Source organism: Myodes glareolus, chromosome 8 (assembly GCF_982192425.1).
Source record: "Myodes glareolus chromosome 8, mMyoGla1.1, whole genome shotgun sequence".
NCBI classification, from domain to species: domain Eukaryota; kingdom Metazoa; phylum Chordata; class Mammalia; order Rodentia; family Cricetidae; genus Myodes; species Myodes glareolus.
Genome location: NC_142033.1, coordinates 34,822,299 through 34,837,609, shown reverse-complemented (window position 1 = coordinate 34,837,609; position 15,311 = coordinate 34,822,299). Strand labels below are relative to the sequence as shown.

At 46.9% G+C, this 15,311-nt stretch overlaps 2 protein-coding genes across 9 annotated transcripts in view; both read right to left on the bottom strand.

The window, feature by feature from the left end:
- Txk (TXK tyrosine kinase) overlaps positions 1 to 8,327 on the bottom strand; it is a 54,272-nt gene extending 45,945 nt beyond the window's left edge. Inside the window, exon 1 of one of the 4 annotated variants that reach the window (XM_048415023.3) lies at positions 8,194 to 8,327. Coding sequence is in view for 2 of the 4 variants with exons in the window: in XM_048415025.3 (XP_048270982.3) it covers positions 8,194 to 8,296 (103 nt within the window). In the remaining 2 variants the exon portion in view is untranslated. The remainder of the gene's footprint in view (positions 1 to 8,193) is intronic. The other 3 variants (XM_048415025.3, XM_048415022.3, XM_048415024.3) reach the window with 3 other exon arrangements.
- Positions 8,328 to 10,904: 2,577 nt separating this feature from the next.
- The window catches only part of Tec (tec protein tyrosine kinase), a 102,413-nt gene continuing 98,006 nt past the window's right edge, over positions 10,905 to 15,311 (bottom strand). For all 5 annotated transcript variants that reach the window (XM_048414884.3, XM_048414883.3, XM_048414886.3 and 2 more), the window contains 3 exons: positions 12,838 to 12,956; positions 12,597 to 12,754; positions 10,905 to 11,558 (listed from right to left, as the gene is read on the bottom strand). In XM_048414884.3, coding sequence (XP_048270841.2) covers positions 11,475 to 11,558; positions 12,597 to 12,754; positions 12,838 to 12,956 — 361 coding nt within the window. In that variant the 3' untranslated portion in view covers positions 10,905 to 11,474. The remainder of the gene's footprint in view (positions 11,559 to 12,596; positions 12,755 to 12,837; positions 12,957 to 15,311) is intronic.

The window sequence follows — 15,311 nt, the reverse complement described above, 5'->3', positions numbered from 1 at the left end:
GCCTCCTCCCCTCTGACACCCACACCACTATCACCCTTTAGTTGTGAAAATCAAAACATTTCCACACACTATAAAATGTCCCGCAGGGGTAAAAGTTATCCAAAGTTGAAAGCAACTATGTTTTAAGAACTTTCATAAGTCTTTCTGTTCCGAGGGATTGTATCCTACTCTTTGCTTTGCCTTTTCGTGGATCCTGATCAGTACCTGGCATATATCAAGATCTCCGTAAGTAGCTGCTGTATAGGACCTGGCTGGTCTTCTCACCATTGCAGTAGCCCTGTCATAGAGGATCTCAGGCCTTGATGCCACACACAGAGACAACTGTGCTGCCCAGGACCTTTGATGGGTGACCATGTGGGAGAGCGAAGCTGAAGGAAGGCTTTGGGAACACTAACTAGCATTTGTTGGGCCACAAGCCTACGACTTCATTCCAGATCTCCGTAAAAACAAAAGTTGAGAAAAGCTTATCCAAAATTAAACACAGAGGTTTGTCTGATAGTAGTGTGTTATCATCCAAAATCAGGCATCAAACCATGAAATGCTAAACAGAATTATTTCAGTAATACCCATTTTTATCAGGATTAGCATATGGGGTCAAAGAAGGCATGACTGATCCGTTATAGCAAAGAGATGACTCTTGACAACTAATCAAGAGCTTCATTCGGAGGAAATGAACACAGCTAACAAAACCAATCTCCTAGGAACGGCCGTTCTCGACTTCTACCAACATGCCCCTTATCCTGCAGCATATTACTGCACTCTACACTCGCCTATGTTAACTCACTCACTCACTGCTCTGACATTGAGATAGTTCCTATTGTCTTGTGATGTGGTGGTTCATCTTCATTGTCAACCTGACTAGGTTTAGAACACCACGAGGTTCACCTTTAGGTGTGTCTCTGAAGATGTTTCTCGAGAGGATTAGCTGTAAGACTTAAGATTGACCCTGAATGCACATGACTCTCCCACAGGCTAAGGACCCAGACAGAATAAAAGGAGAAAAGGGGAAACGCCAGGCAATTGTCATCTTTCATCCTTCTCTCTACTTCCTGTTTGGCTGTGAAGTAACCAGTGTTTCTCCACTGCAGGCTCCTGATAGCAGGATCTTCTGCCCAAGCCCCTGAGCACAAGCATCCAAGGACTGAGCCCTTTGAAACTGCGAGGCAAGATGAACTCTTCCTCCAACACAGGCAACTTAGCGCTGGTGTCGGGTATCTGGGTCACAGCAAAGCAAAAGTATTGAACATATATGGAGCTAACAGGACCAGTCTCCACATTCCAGACAGAGTAATCAGATGCCTCCGCACTTTGCCTAGTCACAGAGCGGCTGATCCAGAATTTAAGCGCAGAGAGTGTCCTCAGTCTGTGGCAACGAAACAGCCCTGATGGATGAGATCAGGACAGCAGGAAGAGGCACTGCTAGCTTAGGAGAAGCCTCAGTTTCCCCCACCAGTTCCCTAGAACTCGGTCAGCTATCATTCACTGCGTTCTCACCAGACAAACTTAAACACCAGGCAGATGGACCCTCCCTCCTCTTTAGACAGAGGGAGAAAGAGGACCAAGGAAGCCAACGGAGTCCTCAGCCTCCACAGGCCCTCTTGTTTGAGCCCCTACAGGGCCCCTGACTGAGAGAAGACCTCTCCTTGCTATCTGGGAGGACCTAGAGTTTATTCTGGTAAGCTCTTTGTGGCCAATACAAGAGAGGCCTACGGTGGGTGCTGTGGTGAGGGGCACTTACAGGTGTCTGAGCCTGACTCCTGTACTAGACAGGACTAGCAAGGGAGGTTGGCTCCTGTGACCTTGGAGATCAGCAGGTCCAAAGCCTGTGGGCAGGAAGCTCAGGAGCTAGTCTGAGCCCAAGGGCAGTCGGCAGGCAGAATTCTTTCTTACTCAGGACTAGTCAGATTCACCTGTCAAGTCCTTCCTTCGTGAGGCTAACATTCACACAGAGGATAAACCTCCCTAATTTAAAATGTATCCATTTAAACATCAGTCTCACCAAAGATATTCTCACAGAAGCATCGGGATATCTAAGCTGATTTTATCCAGGTGCCCTGGCCCGGCCACAGTGTTAGCAATCACAGCGCTTTAAGTACAGAGCATAGCAGGTGAAGTGCACACTCTTCAAGGCCTGAGTTTGATTCCCAGAATTGATTCAGCAAGTGCACCATGACACGCACACATGCCCACACATCATATACACATACATCCTATACATACAATAAAATCAAGAAATAAAATATAACAGCAAAGAGATAAATGCATTTCAAAACATACAACTCTGAAAAAGAAATCTCTGTGCCAGCCAGCAGGCGGGATATCTGGATGTAGGACAGGACGGTCCCAGGTTCACGGCACCCCGAATCACAGCTGCACAGCACCAGTGCCGTGGCCTGGAAACCCAGCGGCTTCCCCCTGGCTTTAGCTTTGTTCTCCTCTGCAGTCTGGAATTTGGGAGAAAGGCTTTTCAAAACTCCTTATTCTTCCTGATTCCGTGGCAAAGACAATTGCCTGCACACGAAGGTACAACCCACCCTGCTGCCACTGTAGTGACGCAAAGGTTCTGGCCGCTGTCTCCCAAGACCGAATGCAGTTGTGAGTCAAGAAGCCAACCTCTGCCTTTTCATAGACCTGCCCCTTCTGCCACCTCTAATGCAAGCAAACGCCTGCCACCCAAAATTCACCTCCAAAGGGATAAGAACCTGAGAGACAAGCAGCTCATCATATGCCCTTGCTCGGCACAAGTCTGTAGCATGAATAATAAAAACCCAGAGACAGATATTGGGCTTTAAGCTGAAGATCAGAAAAGCAAATCAGCCAAGCCACTGGAGAGTTCTTACCTCTCCCAAGGCTCAGAGTCTCTAGGGATCCTCAAACTGATATTTTGCATATTAACCCAGGATGCCCTGGAGTCTTGGGATTAAAGGTATGTGCCACCATTCCCTGGCCTCTAGTGGCTTAGCTCTGCATTCTGACCTTCAGGCAAACTTTATTAAAATACAAATAAAACATTATATAAGTCCCCAAATTCTAACCATATTTATTAAATATTAACGTACTGAACCAAAATTTACTCCATCACAAATGCCACTGACCTTAGGATTCATTGGCAGTTTCTACATACAGTACCCAGGTCTTCAGGGACAGGGAGTGGATTGGCGAGCTCCCTTCCACACACACTCCTGATTACAGAAGTTACTCAGTAGCCTTGGGCAATAAACCTGCAGAGGGAAAGCTTGTAGCAAATTTCCAACATAGCCAGGAACTCATCCATATCAAGGGTCTTTGCCAGAGACACAAAATGCCCCAGAAGTAAGCAATGGCCGTTTGCTTGCTGGAAGGTCCTGTAGAAAGGACACTCAGTGCTGAGGATTTCCATAGGCACCCAACTTTCTCACTCAGGTTTCTATCTACATTGTTCTTTCTATCTACTTCTTATTCCCCAACAAGTATCTTTAGCAGTATGCCCACATGGCACATTAGAACAAAGGCCATCATATCCAGACATAACCTTTCCACACTGGACCATCTCCCCTAGGCTAGGTGGTACCTGGAACTATTTGTTATGTGTCCATCCTCCTTTTATCTGAGATGGGTGCCTGAGGGGCTCCTTCCTCCCAGGAGGTTCATATCGGCCACAGAGAGCTCTGTTTGGGAACAGACTTCCTTCCACCAAACAGTGAGAGGGAGGAAAGAGCATCATTTGGCAAAGCTATCCCTATGGTCACCTCTGGGCAGGTAAAGCCACGGTGGTAAAAAGCCTTGGGCCAGGCTGGCTGGGAAGCAGTCACTGTGTTCCCAGTGTCTGAGATTTACAGGCAATGTCTCAATGTAGCTGCTTGGCATAGGCAGTGTGGAATTTCTTCTGGATTGGATCGATGCCTCTGATGAGATTCGCTTCTACTGAATGTGGGCATCATAGTAACTGGCAGGTGGCTGGTGATTTTTTTCCCCTTAAAATCAGGCTTAAAACTCACCCAGTTTCAGGAGTTAGTTGTCTGAGCCAAAAAAAAAAATGTGATTTTTTTTTCCCTAGCTCCAGAAAGCTGTGGGAGAGAAAGCCTCACAAACTGGTGGCCCAGGATGAGTAGAATGGAACACTTTTTTTTTTTTTGGAGATAGTGTGTCTTTTTATATAGCGCTGGCTGTCCCAGAACGCAACAGGTTGGCTTTGAACCCACAGAGGCTCTGCCTCTGCCTCCCGAGTGCAGGGATTAAAGGTGTGTGCCATCATACCCATCTCAGAATGGGTAGTCTTCAACTCACTATAAGCCAGGAATTGCTTCTCCTCAACCCCTCTCGCCCATATCACTAGGAGTTTATAGAAAAGTCAAACTTTTTTCTCCGCCACAAAAGCCTAGCACTAGATCCACATCTCGGGGTCTTTTGGGACAGACACATTTTAACTGAGTTGACCAGGTAGTTTGGAGGGGGGCTCAATAGTGGTAGCTTTCCTCCAGTTTCCTGGATGTCAAGCCAAGAGCTCACAGCAGCATGAGGGTGAGAAGTGATAGGCTGAGGTATCCACCTGGATGTTTATCCAACTTTAAGAAGCTATTCTTTATTCTAAATTTATACATTTGGGTGTTAATTATCCTGTGTGTGTCTACGTCCCGTTTGTTGTTTGATGGCTCATTTATTGAGTCAGTCTCCTCACGGAGGCCAGGATGGTCTTGAAGTCTAAATTCTCCAACCTTCCCCCTCACCCCCAATGCTGGATGACAGGTTTTTGCTACCATCCTTGTACCTTCCCAAGAAATGATGGTCGCCTGAGATGTTACCTTTTTTCTAAATATATTGACCAAGAAGGAAGACCTCTGTAGCAGCCCCAAACTGCTTTGTTTTCTTTGGTTGTATATTAGACTGTGAAACATTGGTGAACGGTTCCATTGGGGGATTCCACGGTAGGAGAAAAGAAGAAATGGGTCCAGAAATAGATGCATTTGGGTAGATGAGAAGAATGGCTCTTGGCCTGTCCTGAGCCTGACGTTTATTGTTGCTGGGGAAGGAGTATAAGGAAGACTCTAGAAGCCTGAGATGGAGCATGAGGAGATATTCCACAGAGCAAAGGGTGCTGTGTGGAAAGGCTGAGAGTTTTCTATCGGAGAATGACATCTATGTGTCCCAGCTGTGATCAGGTTCCCTCTACCCCTCAAAGACATCCATAGAAGCAAGTGCTCTTATCACCGAGCTACACCCCCTACCCTGGTTGCGGTGTTCCTATGAGACAAAATCTCGTTCAGACCCAGTTGGCCTGGAACGTACCTCCCTGGGTGTGCCCAGGTATGCTTGCAGAAATTGCTGACTTCTTCCAGGTAACGAGTCCACATGAGCTGGACTCTGTAGTCATCTTACACACAATCTCTTCTCTGCCCCACACCTCAAGGTCCCATTTCCTAGAACTGTTCACAGGCTCAGGGATCTCACTCGCTTTCTCACCAGCTTGTGAAGTGAAGAAATGTCAGACTGAGCCACAGAGCGTATGGACCCTGGACCACAAGCTGAGCTACCTACTTCTGTGTGGGCACGGAGGGCAGGTGCGACTGGCTGGGGAATCTCTACAGAGGAGCAATGCCATCTGCAAATCCATACCCAAGAGGGCAGGGAAGCCTTACAAAGGTAGATACAAACTGGCCACAACCCCTATTTTGATACAAGTTAGTTACAGGGGAAACGAGACATTATTCCAAGACAATAGGACACACGCATCCTGTATTTGTGCCTGTTTTAACCCTGAGGCTGTGGGTGAGAAAGAGCACCTACTGTAGCAGAGGCAAAGGCAGAAGCAGACACGTCAGGCTTTGGTCTGTGGCTCTCTGTGCACTTGCCACTGCAGACATTCTCTACTTCTGAGAACAACTTTTATGACCTCTGTGTTTCTGTGAACCAGCTGCTCTCCGCCAACTCAGCAGGGTCCCTGTGGCTCCAGGTCTCTCTGAAGCTGCAGTCAAAGCAGGCTAGCCTGAAGCTAGAAAACCACTTCCAAGTTCACTTCACAGCCATTGGCCGGCACTTGGTTCATGGAGTCTGGGTTTCCAGGGCAGCCAATGCTCCAAGGGTCAGAAAGGCTGGAGACAGCCAAGACAGGCTGTATCTTTTGGCACCAACTCTCAGAGGTGACGTCACATTGTACTCACATATTTGAGAGAATAGCTAAGTCGGCTTCCTAAGAAGGATTGATTGCTTATGGGCATAGCTTCCTGGAAGTAGATTGCACCAGAGGCCAGCTTAGACGATGCTTACCCCAGGCAGCCTGCTTAGCTTCATATTAATAACAATAACAATGGATCATTAACTTTGCAGGGTTGGTGTGAGAGATGGTTCTGAGCACCATTTTTTCTTTCTACATTACAACTTGGGAACAATAAAAAGACAGAAAAATACATGGTGAAAAATGTTCCAGAAGAGATAAGTTTTTCTAATCCTCAGCCATGGCGTGAGGATCTTGGCATCTAAATAAATGTCTGAGCTGAGCCTGTTCTCATGGTAATTCAGCTGCTAAACACACTGGCAATTCCAACCACACTTCACGAATGTAACCTCACTGCAGCAGGGTCCTTGGCCCCTGTTCAGAACTGGCCATCACTCCATCTGATCGAAATCCCACCCTACCCACACAACTATGTACTCTTCCCTTCCAGCAGCCTGTGACTCTGGGTTGACATGACAGCCCTTAGAGAAAGTCAATGTGTTTGGTAAATGATTGGCAAATACAAATAAGCATCCTTAAGTTCAATACACCCTGGAGCATGCTTGGTATTTCCTTGTCAATGGTGAACACTGGTTATTCCACCCAGAAGACAACAGGGTGTTGTTTAGCTGTGGCCGATGGCCGAAAGGAACAGGTGATTCTTGCCATCCAATCAGACTAGCAGACACTAGATGATACAGGGAAATTACATTAAAATCATCTTTCTAGGCCATTGGGGAAGAATCATCAATGACCCCAGAGATGGCTAGTCTCCTGCTTCATCCCTAGACATCCTAGACCTGTCTCAGGCTCCTTTACAAGTAGCCACGCCTTTCCTGTTACAACGCATGACCTTCTCCTAGTTCTGACTTCTGGAAAAGCCATGAGGGCCTTTAGCCTCCCATACAGTATCACTGTTCAGTGCGCTCTGTGTTTGGAGAGGTGGGGTTTGGGGCAATTCTGTGTAGCTTTTTCTGCTTTGATCTGCTTGGCCCGTTTCTGACAACAGGAAGCCTTTGTTTTATTGTGTTGTTGTTCGGTTTTAGTCCTCGGGAATGAAGACCATAAATCATGGTCAAGAAGGCACAACTGGAATAGCATGGGCTTGTTTCTATAAACCCATCCTCGTGTATGTGTGTGTGTGTGTGTGTGTGTGTGTGTGTGTGTGGTGGGGGGTCCTAACCAGGTTCTGCGGCTTGAAGAGACATGGCAAACTCACAATCTATTTTTCCTTACTCCTGCTAAACATCAGAATTCTGGCCTAATCTGAAACGACTGAGCGCTGTTGATTTTGATTCCACAGGCCATCCAGAATTAAAATCAAAGACAGTCTTTTCCTTCCATCTTCTATTTTTGGTTGTGAACCTATCCCTCAACAGCTGAGCCATCCCTTCAGGCCTTTTCCTTCCATTAAAAAAACAAAACAAAACAAAACAAAAAAACCCAAAACTATATACTTAAGACACCTCTCTGAGTCTTCAAGTTAAATTAGTGAGTGCTTCTAAGAATTGCCCTGGAGCTTTAAGCACAGCTAACTAGACAAACCATCTGTCATTTTTAACTTATCATTTCTTCCCGATATCCAGGAAAGGAGGCAGAAAGGGGGTCCTCATGCTGCAGACTTGTTCATACAGCCAAGTTGCCAATGGCGACCTGTCAAAGCTGAGGCAGGAGCAGAGCAAGAGTTTGGTCTCCTGGCCTTCAACTCCGAGTTCTTTATCGTTCTAGAGAGAAACGCATCACATCCCATCGACTGCATTTCCACACATGGAAAACACTTTTTTTTTCCTATTTTCATTTGTGTTCCCAACTCTCAAACGCTTAATTTTATCAGGAGACAGCGGCTATTTAAATAAGCCACAAACTCCTGTCTCTATATCTGAAGAAATTATCTTCAAGAGTCTACAAATTCCATGTTTAGCAAAAACCTCCCCAACTGCTCAATAATTAGTAACACTCCCTTAACCAAGCTGGCATTAAACAGCAAAGCCCATCTTACTTACAAGAGGACAGAATCATGGCTGCCCTGCCGCCTGGGCATACACAGAAGCCTTGGTTCTTCGGACGTGGCCCACTGACAGCAACACATCTTTCAACTGAAAGCATAGTTGGCCTGTGACGTTTCTCGCAGGCCAAGCTTACCCCACCTATTTTCCTGTTCTGAAACCTCAGAGGAGTGTGTGAATGACAACCCGGCGGCCTACATAAGAACGCTCAGAACGCTGTATCCACATCTGAGGTGTTTGTTAGCACTTCCTCATGCCTTCATGTGTGGGTGTGTCTAGAAAACATTTTGAAGAAATCACAGAATGTTGGTAAATGGGACCTTAAAATTGATCAAGTCAAACTGTCCTCCCTGGGCAGAGACTGGAATAAAGGAACAGAAAAGAAGGGGTTTTATTTGCCCAAGGGTCCACAGTGGTCCAGGGAAAACTGAATCCCAGGATTACGACTATTCAGTCTAGAACGTTTGCTCCTCTGAGCCCGGACTGACACCAGGAACCTGATTTTGGATTAGGTGAGATTTGGTGTGGCATGTGCTTTTAATTTCAGCACTTGGGAGGCGGAGGTAGGCAAATCTCTGTGAGTTCAAGGCCATCCTGTCTAAGTAGAGAGTTCCAGGACAACCAGGGCTACATAGAGAGACCCTGTCTCAAAAAAACAAAAGAGAAAATGGTTTTTAAATGATGTCAGTGCTAGTTTTGTTTCTCCATAGAACACATTTGTATGGGCTAGAGAAATGGCTCAGTGGATAAAGTTGACACAGAAGCATAAGGACCCGAGTTCAGAGCCAGAAAACTCATGGAATTTACAAGTGGGTGTGGTGTCCCACCAGTACACCAAGTGAGAAGTGGAGACAAGAGATTCTAAGAGCAAACTGGACAGCAAGACCAGCCAAGTGAGCCAGCTCTGAGTTCAGCTGAGAAGTTCCGTCTCACTACATAAGGAGGAACACAATCAAAGAAGACATGTAACATCAGCCTCTCCCCTGTGTGTGTGTGTGTGTGTGTGTGTGTGTGTGTGTGTGCGCACACGTACACATGGGCCTCACCCCAAGACATACATGTGGTAAAAAGTTAAAAAAAAGCATTTGAGACTTCACACAGGAGCCCTACCTTCTTTACACTTTCCTCAGCACCAGCGATTTGCCCTCATAGCTCATCCAGGTGAAGGGAGAACATGGCCGTGTGTGTGTGTGTGTGTGTGTATGTGTGTGTATGTGTGTGTGCGTGTTCATGTGCATATGTGGTAGGCAGCAGTAGTAAGGTGGACCCGCACATGATCAGCTCCTTGAAGGAGGTACTTTTGTTCTTTAAAAGATAATATGCTGGCGGGTGACCGAGGCAGGCTAGTCCAGGCAGAGGCTGCCACCAGAGGTGCAGGTTCCACATGGCGAGTGGCAGAGCTGGCGGGTAGAGTTGGCGGATAAAAGGCGTACAGGACATAGTAAATAGACGTAAGGCTAAACATAAGGGTAAACATTTATTACTTAAAGAAGAAGGAGAGAAAGAAAGGCAGAAATAGAAAAGAGGACAGAGAGAGGAAAACACGTGTGCACACGCCAGGAGAGAGGGACAGAAGAGAAAGAGTTAAGATGGCAAAGAGGGAGGTCAGAAGTGACTGGGAGTGGGCGTGGTTAGCCCTTAAAGGGACCAGAGCATAAGGAATAACAGGTACAAATCAGTTAAAAGGTGTATATGGCGTTGTGATGTGGAGAGGTAGAAGGAAGGTGACAGATTATGACAAGAATATTTTGTTTTCCTTCATTATAAATGGTACAATCTTCAGTTCAGAAAGAACCCTGAACAGAGAGGTGCCCGTCTGAAGTCAGAGGGAAGAGGGTTCTCAGGAAAGCCTGTATGTTCACCAAATGCTCTACCTGGGGACACATCACAGTAGCTCCCAGGGACACTGACTAGTGAAGGAACTGTCCTTACCTTCCTCAGCTTCGGGGACTCACATATACCGAGAACAGTGTGCTCTGTAGGAAATCTTTCTTAATGGTGGTAGCTTGGTTGGTTTATTTTCCCTGAAGCTCATGGGGGGGAAAGGAAACTGTGAGTGAGAAACCCACTCAAAAGAGCTGGACAGTGAGGTCTAATGCAAGGTTGGATGGGCAGTCTCACTAATCCAGGGACCCAAGTCCAACCAGCCTTCTTGAAAACCCTACGACAGCTCAGAACATCTCCCTAGTTCCTTTGGCAGCATCCTGGATCACCACAGATAAGCCATTCTGGGGACCTACTTGTGATGGGTACCACTTGGTTATAACACCTCTGGTCCAGAGCCCAGCACCTCAATCAGAGCATCCACGATGCCCTAGGAACATTCTTAAGACTTTCGAGGTAACTAATTCTGTTATTAAAAGTTCCACCTAACTCTAACCCGCTCTGGCCACCAGGTCAGGGTCAAATAGCTCATCAAAGGCCATGCTGTGGTTCAAGCGGGGCCAACGTGTACTTGTATGAGTCTACCTGTGAATCAAGCATCTAACAACTGAAGGACCCAGGCACTTTCTTCTCTTCAGAAAGCAATATTTGAACCTTCAGGGAGAAAAAAATTGGCAGTTGTTAGAATTAGGACTAGACAGTCTCAAATCCTAAGAACTTCAATTAAAGGACAATCTCTAAAAGTTTGATGATAGCCTAGTCTACAGAGTGAGACCCTGTTCCAAAAATCAACAACAAAAATTTCAATTAAAGACACAAATTCATTATTCTTATAAATATATAACTTTATATATTATACGTATTTACAATATGTACAGTATACAGATTTTTAAATGTAATAATAAGAACAGGTTCGGAAAGAGATGTTTTCAAAACAGAGGATTACTACTTATTCAGGTGGGTTCCTGTTTTAACTAGAACTCGGTTGTAGGCAACACTCCAGGCTCAGGTTTATGCAGAAGCCAAAGGGGATAGAAGAGTCGCTGGGACATGGCTTCCCCCTCCAGAACACCTTGGCTTTCTACTAGCACCAGATAACACAGCCCCAAGTTCATCTCTAAGATGGTCAAACCTGAGCCGGGGCTCAGTGCCTGGTACATGGTTGGCACTCAAGTTCTTGGAGGAATGAACGAAGTGAGAGCTTCAGGTCACCAGCTCTGAGACACCGTCTCCGCAGCCTACAAAGCAGCCACGGAGCTCCGGCTGGACCAGAAGCAAGGGCTTTGGAGTCCCCCACACTGTAAGCAGACCCGCCTGTGCTCCCAGGTGCCAACTGAATTACGTTCCCACCGCACGCTGTTTCTTCCTCTTGCCTTGGAAATCGGAGCCACCGTTTATCTTCCAAACGTTTCTTCACATTCAACCAGTTCGTCTATCGTACGGAGCAAATCTTCAAACGAAGGCCTTCCCTCTGGCTTCTACAAAAAGTCCACGAGAAGCTGTGAGTCTCAGAATCCATTCCCAAGAAAACTCTCTCCGCTCAAATCCCATGAACACCACACAGGCAAGATTCAGGGACTGGGGAAACACAGGCTGGCCATTCTAGGCCCCAGCTAACTCCATGGCTGCTAGATCCCTGCTGTCATTGTACCTGCTCAGGGACCTACTAGAGCTCCGTGGTGCCTAAGAAATCAAGTCTTACTCCTCTGCGACCCGCCCCTCCCCCATCACCTTGTCACCTAACCTCATTTCCCACAAAAAGCCTCACTCTGGCTCTTTGTTAAATCAGACTAAGCTCCACCCTCGGGTACACACACCATGTTTACAACCAAATCCTCGCCTTTGTTCATGTTGCTCTCTCTGGTGCCGCTTCCTGCCCAATCAGCCTCTGCCCACCCCAAACAGTGCATGTGGGAGGCATCACAAGAAGTGACAGGGAGCCTCAGCTCTGGTGCCCCATGGGGTTCTGATGCTCTGTGGGCAACTGGTCCTGGGCAGGCATCACTGTCTCCTATCAAATGGTCTCTCAAAGGGTTACTCTGAAAACTCCATACACAATATATGTGAACGCCTGTCTTCCAAGGGTTTCTCTGATGTTTAATCTCTTTATGGAGGTGATATTTTCAATGTGTCTAGTGATTGAGTAAGATACCTGGAGACACTGAGATCAAAGAAGAACCCTTCTCTAGAAAGAGTGTTGCTTCAAATCCACGGCTGTTGCACGGGAAGGGGAGGAGCAACTTCTCCAGGCTTTCCCAAGCCCCGGGCTGTGGAGTGGCTCTCACCTGGGAGTGAGGCATCAGCCTGAGAATAGTAAGCTAACTCTTAGCCTTCTCCATTTCTTCAGATTCATTTCAATACTTAGAATGGAGACAAAGATTTGACTTCCTGTTGGAGTCTGAAATCCCTGTGCGGGAGGCGCGGCCTCACCAGGCTGTGAGGGAAGGACCTTCCCCACCACTGGATCAACTGCTAAACGCTTTACAGATCACAAGACAATATAAAGAAGTAGATACCTCCTGCCAACACCTCAGCATCACCTCATACAAATATTTGGATGCCAACTTTGGCCGGTGGAGTCGGTGGCCTCGCGTAACCATGGTTACCACTTCGTAATTGGTGTTCTTCTCGAAGGGCATCCTGCCTTCTGTGAATACTTCCCACATTAGAACACCTACAAAATGATTAAGGCTATTCAATGATGTGTCCGCTTCCTCCTCAGAGGGGAGGAGAGGACGCACATGTCATGGACCTTACCGAATGACCAGACATCTGACTTGCTGCTAAATCGGCTGTAGTTAAACACTTCCGGGGGGCACCACTTGACGGGGAACTTGGCACCGGAGGAACTTGTGTACTGGTCGTCCAGAACATACCTAGGGTGAGACACGTGGGTTACACCTTCGCATGCCAGACGTGGGCTTTCATTTCCCCCTTACACAGACAAAACAAGCCAGCAACTGAAGTCTACCACGCACCTGGCTGAAGCGAAACGCTCAGCTCATGGCATTGCCCCGCGGTGTCTACCTCCTGAGCCTGCGCTAGGTCACGAGAAGAGAACCTCACACCCCTGGTATGCACACCTTCGTGGTTCTGCTGTTCATCTTCCTTTCTTTTTATGAGGCAGCAGAGGCAGACCATCAGATAACTGCTGCAAACTTTTGGGTCTGTGATCTTGTTCTCTGAACAAACTTTCACCCAGAGGCCCTGTGCGCGAAAGACCTAGAGCAGAGCTGCCGAAAGGAAGTGGTAACGAGAGACCAGAGACCCCCCTGCCCTGAGCCCCGCAGCCACAGGGTGCGAACTACAGCTACAGCACATGAAAACAAGCGAGCAAAAAATAGCAGAGGCGAAAAGGATAAAAAAGATGGTAAATCTATTTATAAACCATAGCACCACCCATCCACACACATACTCAATGTCTTATTCCTTTTCTGTGGGAACATACATAGGTCCATTTGGAAGGAAACATGGAAACTGTAACACTGACTACTCCCTGGGACAATCCTTGATAGTGGACGACTGTGAGGACCTCAGCACAGATTTATCAGAGGGATTAGGAGCGCATTATATATTTATATAAAGTCAGTTCTAAAGCTGCCGTGTGAGAAGGTTCAACCGAGTGCACAGACTTCCTCTTTTAGATGGTACAGATAAAGATGGTATCAGGCAGACGACACCACCTTGGGCTGGATCAAATACGTGTCAGTCAGGTGAGTCTGAATTTGGTGCATAAAGAGTAGTTTTACAAGGACTGGTATAAAAGTACCAACTTTCTGAACGTCAGCTATAGGAAGAGTGACTAAAGAAAGCGGAGGGCCGTCTGTCAGGAGCTAACCCTCTTTACATACAGCATGTGGAGAGGACTGGGTAATAGGCCTTCGAGACTCGGAAGCTGCCAGTGCCAGCGTTCTGGCCTCCCTAGGCCACATTTTCTTGGGAGCAGGTCTTGGCACCAGGGGACCCAAGAGTTCGCTGCCTTCGTAAGTGTTCTCAGATCTGCCTCTGGACCACTGCCTGGGCCTCTTCTGGCTCCCTAGGCAGGTGAGAGTAATCCCAGACTTCAGGCGCTACCGGTCTCGCTTCTTCTAGTTTGTGTTTATTCCCTGTGGTGTCCGCTCAATGCTCCCATGTGAGAAAAGTCTTTCTGGTCAGTCACCAGATCGCCAGTGGCTACGTCCACTCCCCAAACCCAAGTTATCAATTTCAGAGAAGGTAGCAGACTTTTTCTGAGAAAGATCAGATGATACACAGAGGATTTCAGATTCTGCAGGACACACAGTCACTGTGACAGCTTAAGGTTTTGCTTCTGCAATATAAAAGTGGCCTCAGACAGCCACCAACAATTGGTCATGCTAGTGTGTCTTGACAACGCTACTTTTTGGACAATGACTCGAACATCAGGTAATTTTCAGGTGTCCTGATATGCTTTCAGCTTCCTTTTCACTATTCTTTTTTTTTTTTTTTTTTAAGAAAAGCCCACCATTGACTCACAGGATAGACAGACAGACACAGACTGGACGGACAGGCCACCATTTGCTGGCCAACTCCTGGCTCTGTCACAGTTATGCACTCCAGGACTGTGTATCTCCTTCCTCTGGCCTTTACGCTGCATGTGGGCAGGCCCTTCAGCCTAGTCTTCCCTGCAGTCCACAGGGTTAGACTTCACATGGCATGCACCTGCCTTATAGGTTCAGGACTCAGTGGACACAGGACACACAAAACGCTTCTGACGTAGCACTATTAAAGTCACAAAAATTAAGAGATTAAAAAATGCAAACGTGGCTATACTGAGTACCGGATCACCAAACACATTCCAGAAGATTCTAAAAATCTAATTAGCGAGCGAGCGAGAGAGAGAGAGAGAGAGAGAGAGAGAGAGAGATTGAATAGGCTCTAGTACCATCTAGTGGCAAGAATGACTAGCACCACAATACAGAGTTAGTCTCATTAACCTCAGAACAGTTGAAGAGATTTACTTCCCTTTTGTTTTATTCCTGTGTTAATTTTTAAAGGCACGGACTCATGTAGCCCAGGCTAGCCTCAAATCTGGTATATAGCCCAGAATGACTTTGCAATCCTGATTCTCCGGCCTCTGCCTTCACGTACTGGATTATAAGCAAGGACCACTACAGCAAGGGCCCCTGTTTTTGCTTCAGTCCTGGAGCAGGGAAGCTTGTGGGGGTGTGGGTGCTTACATAGAACAGACGACAACTTTGGCTGGCATGGCC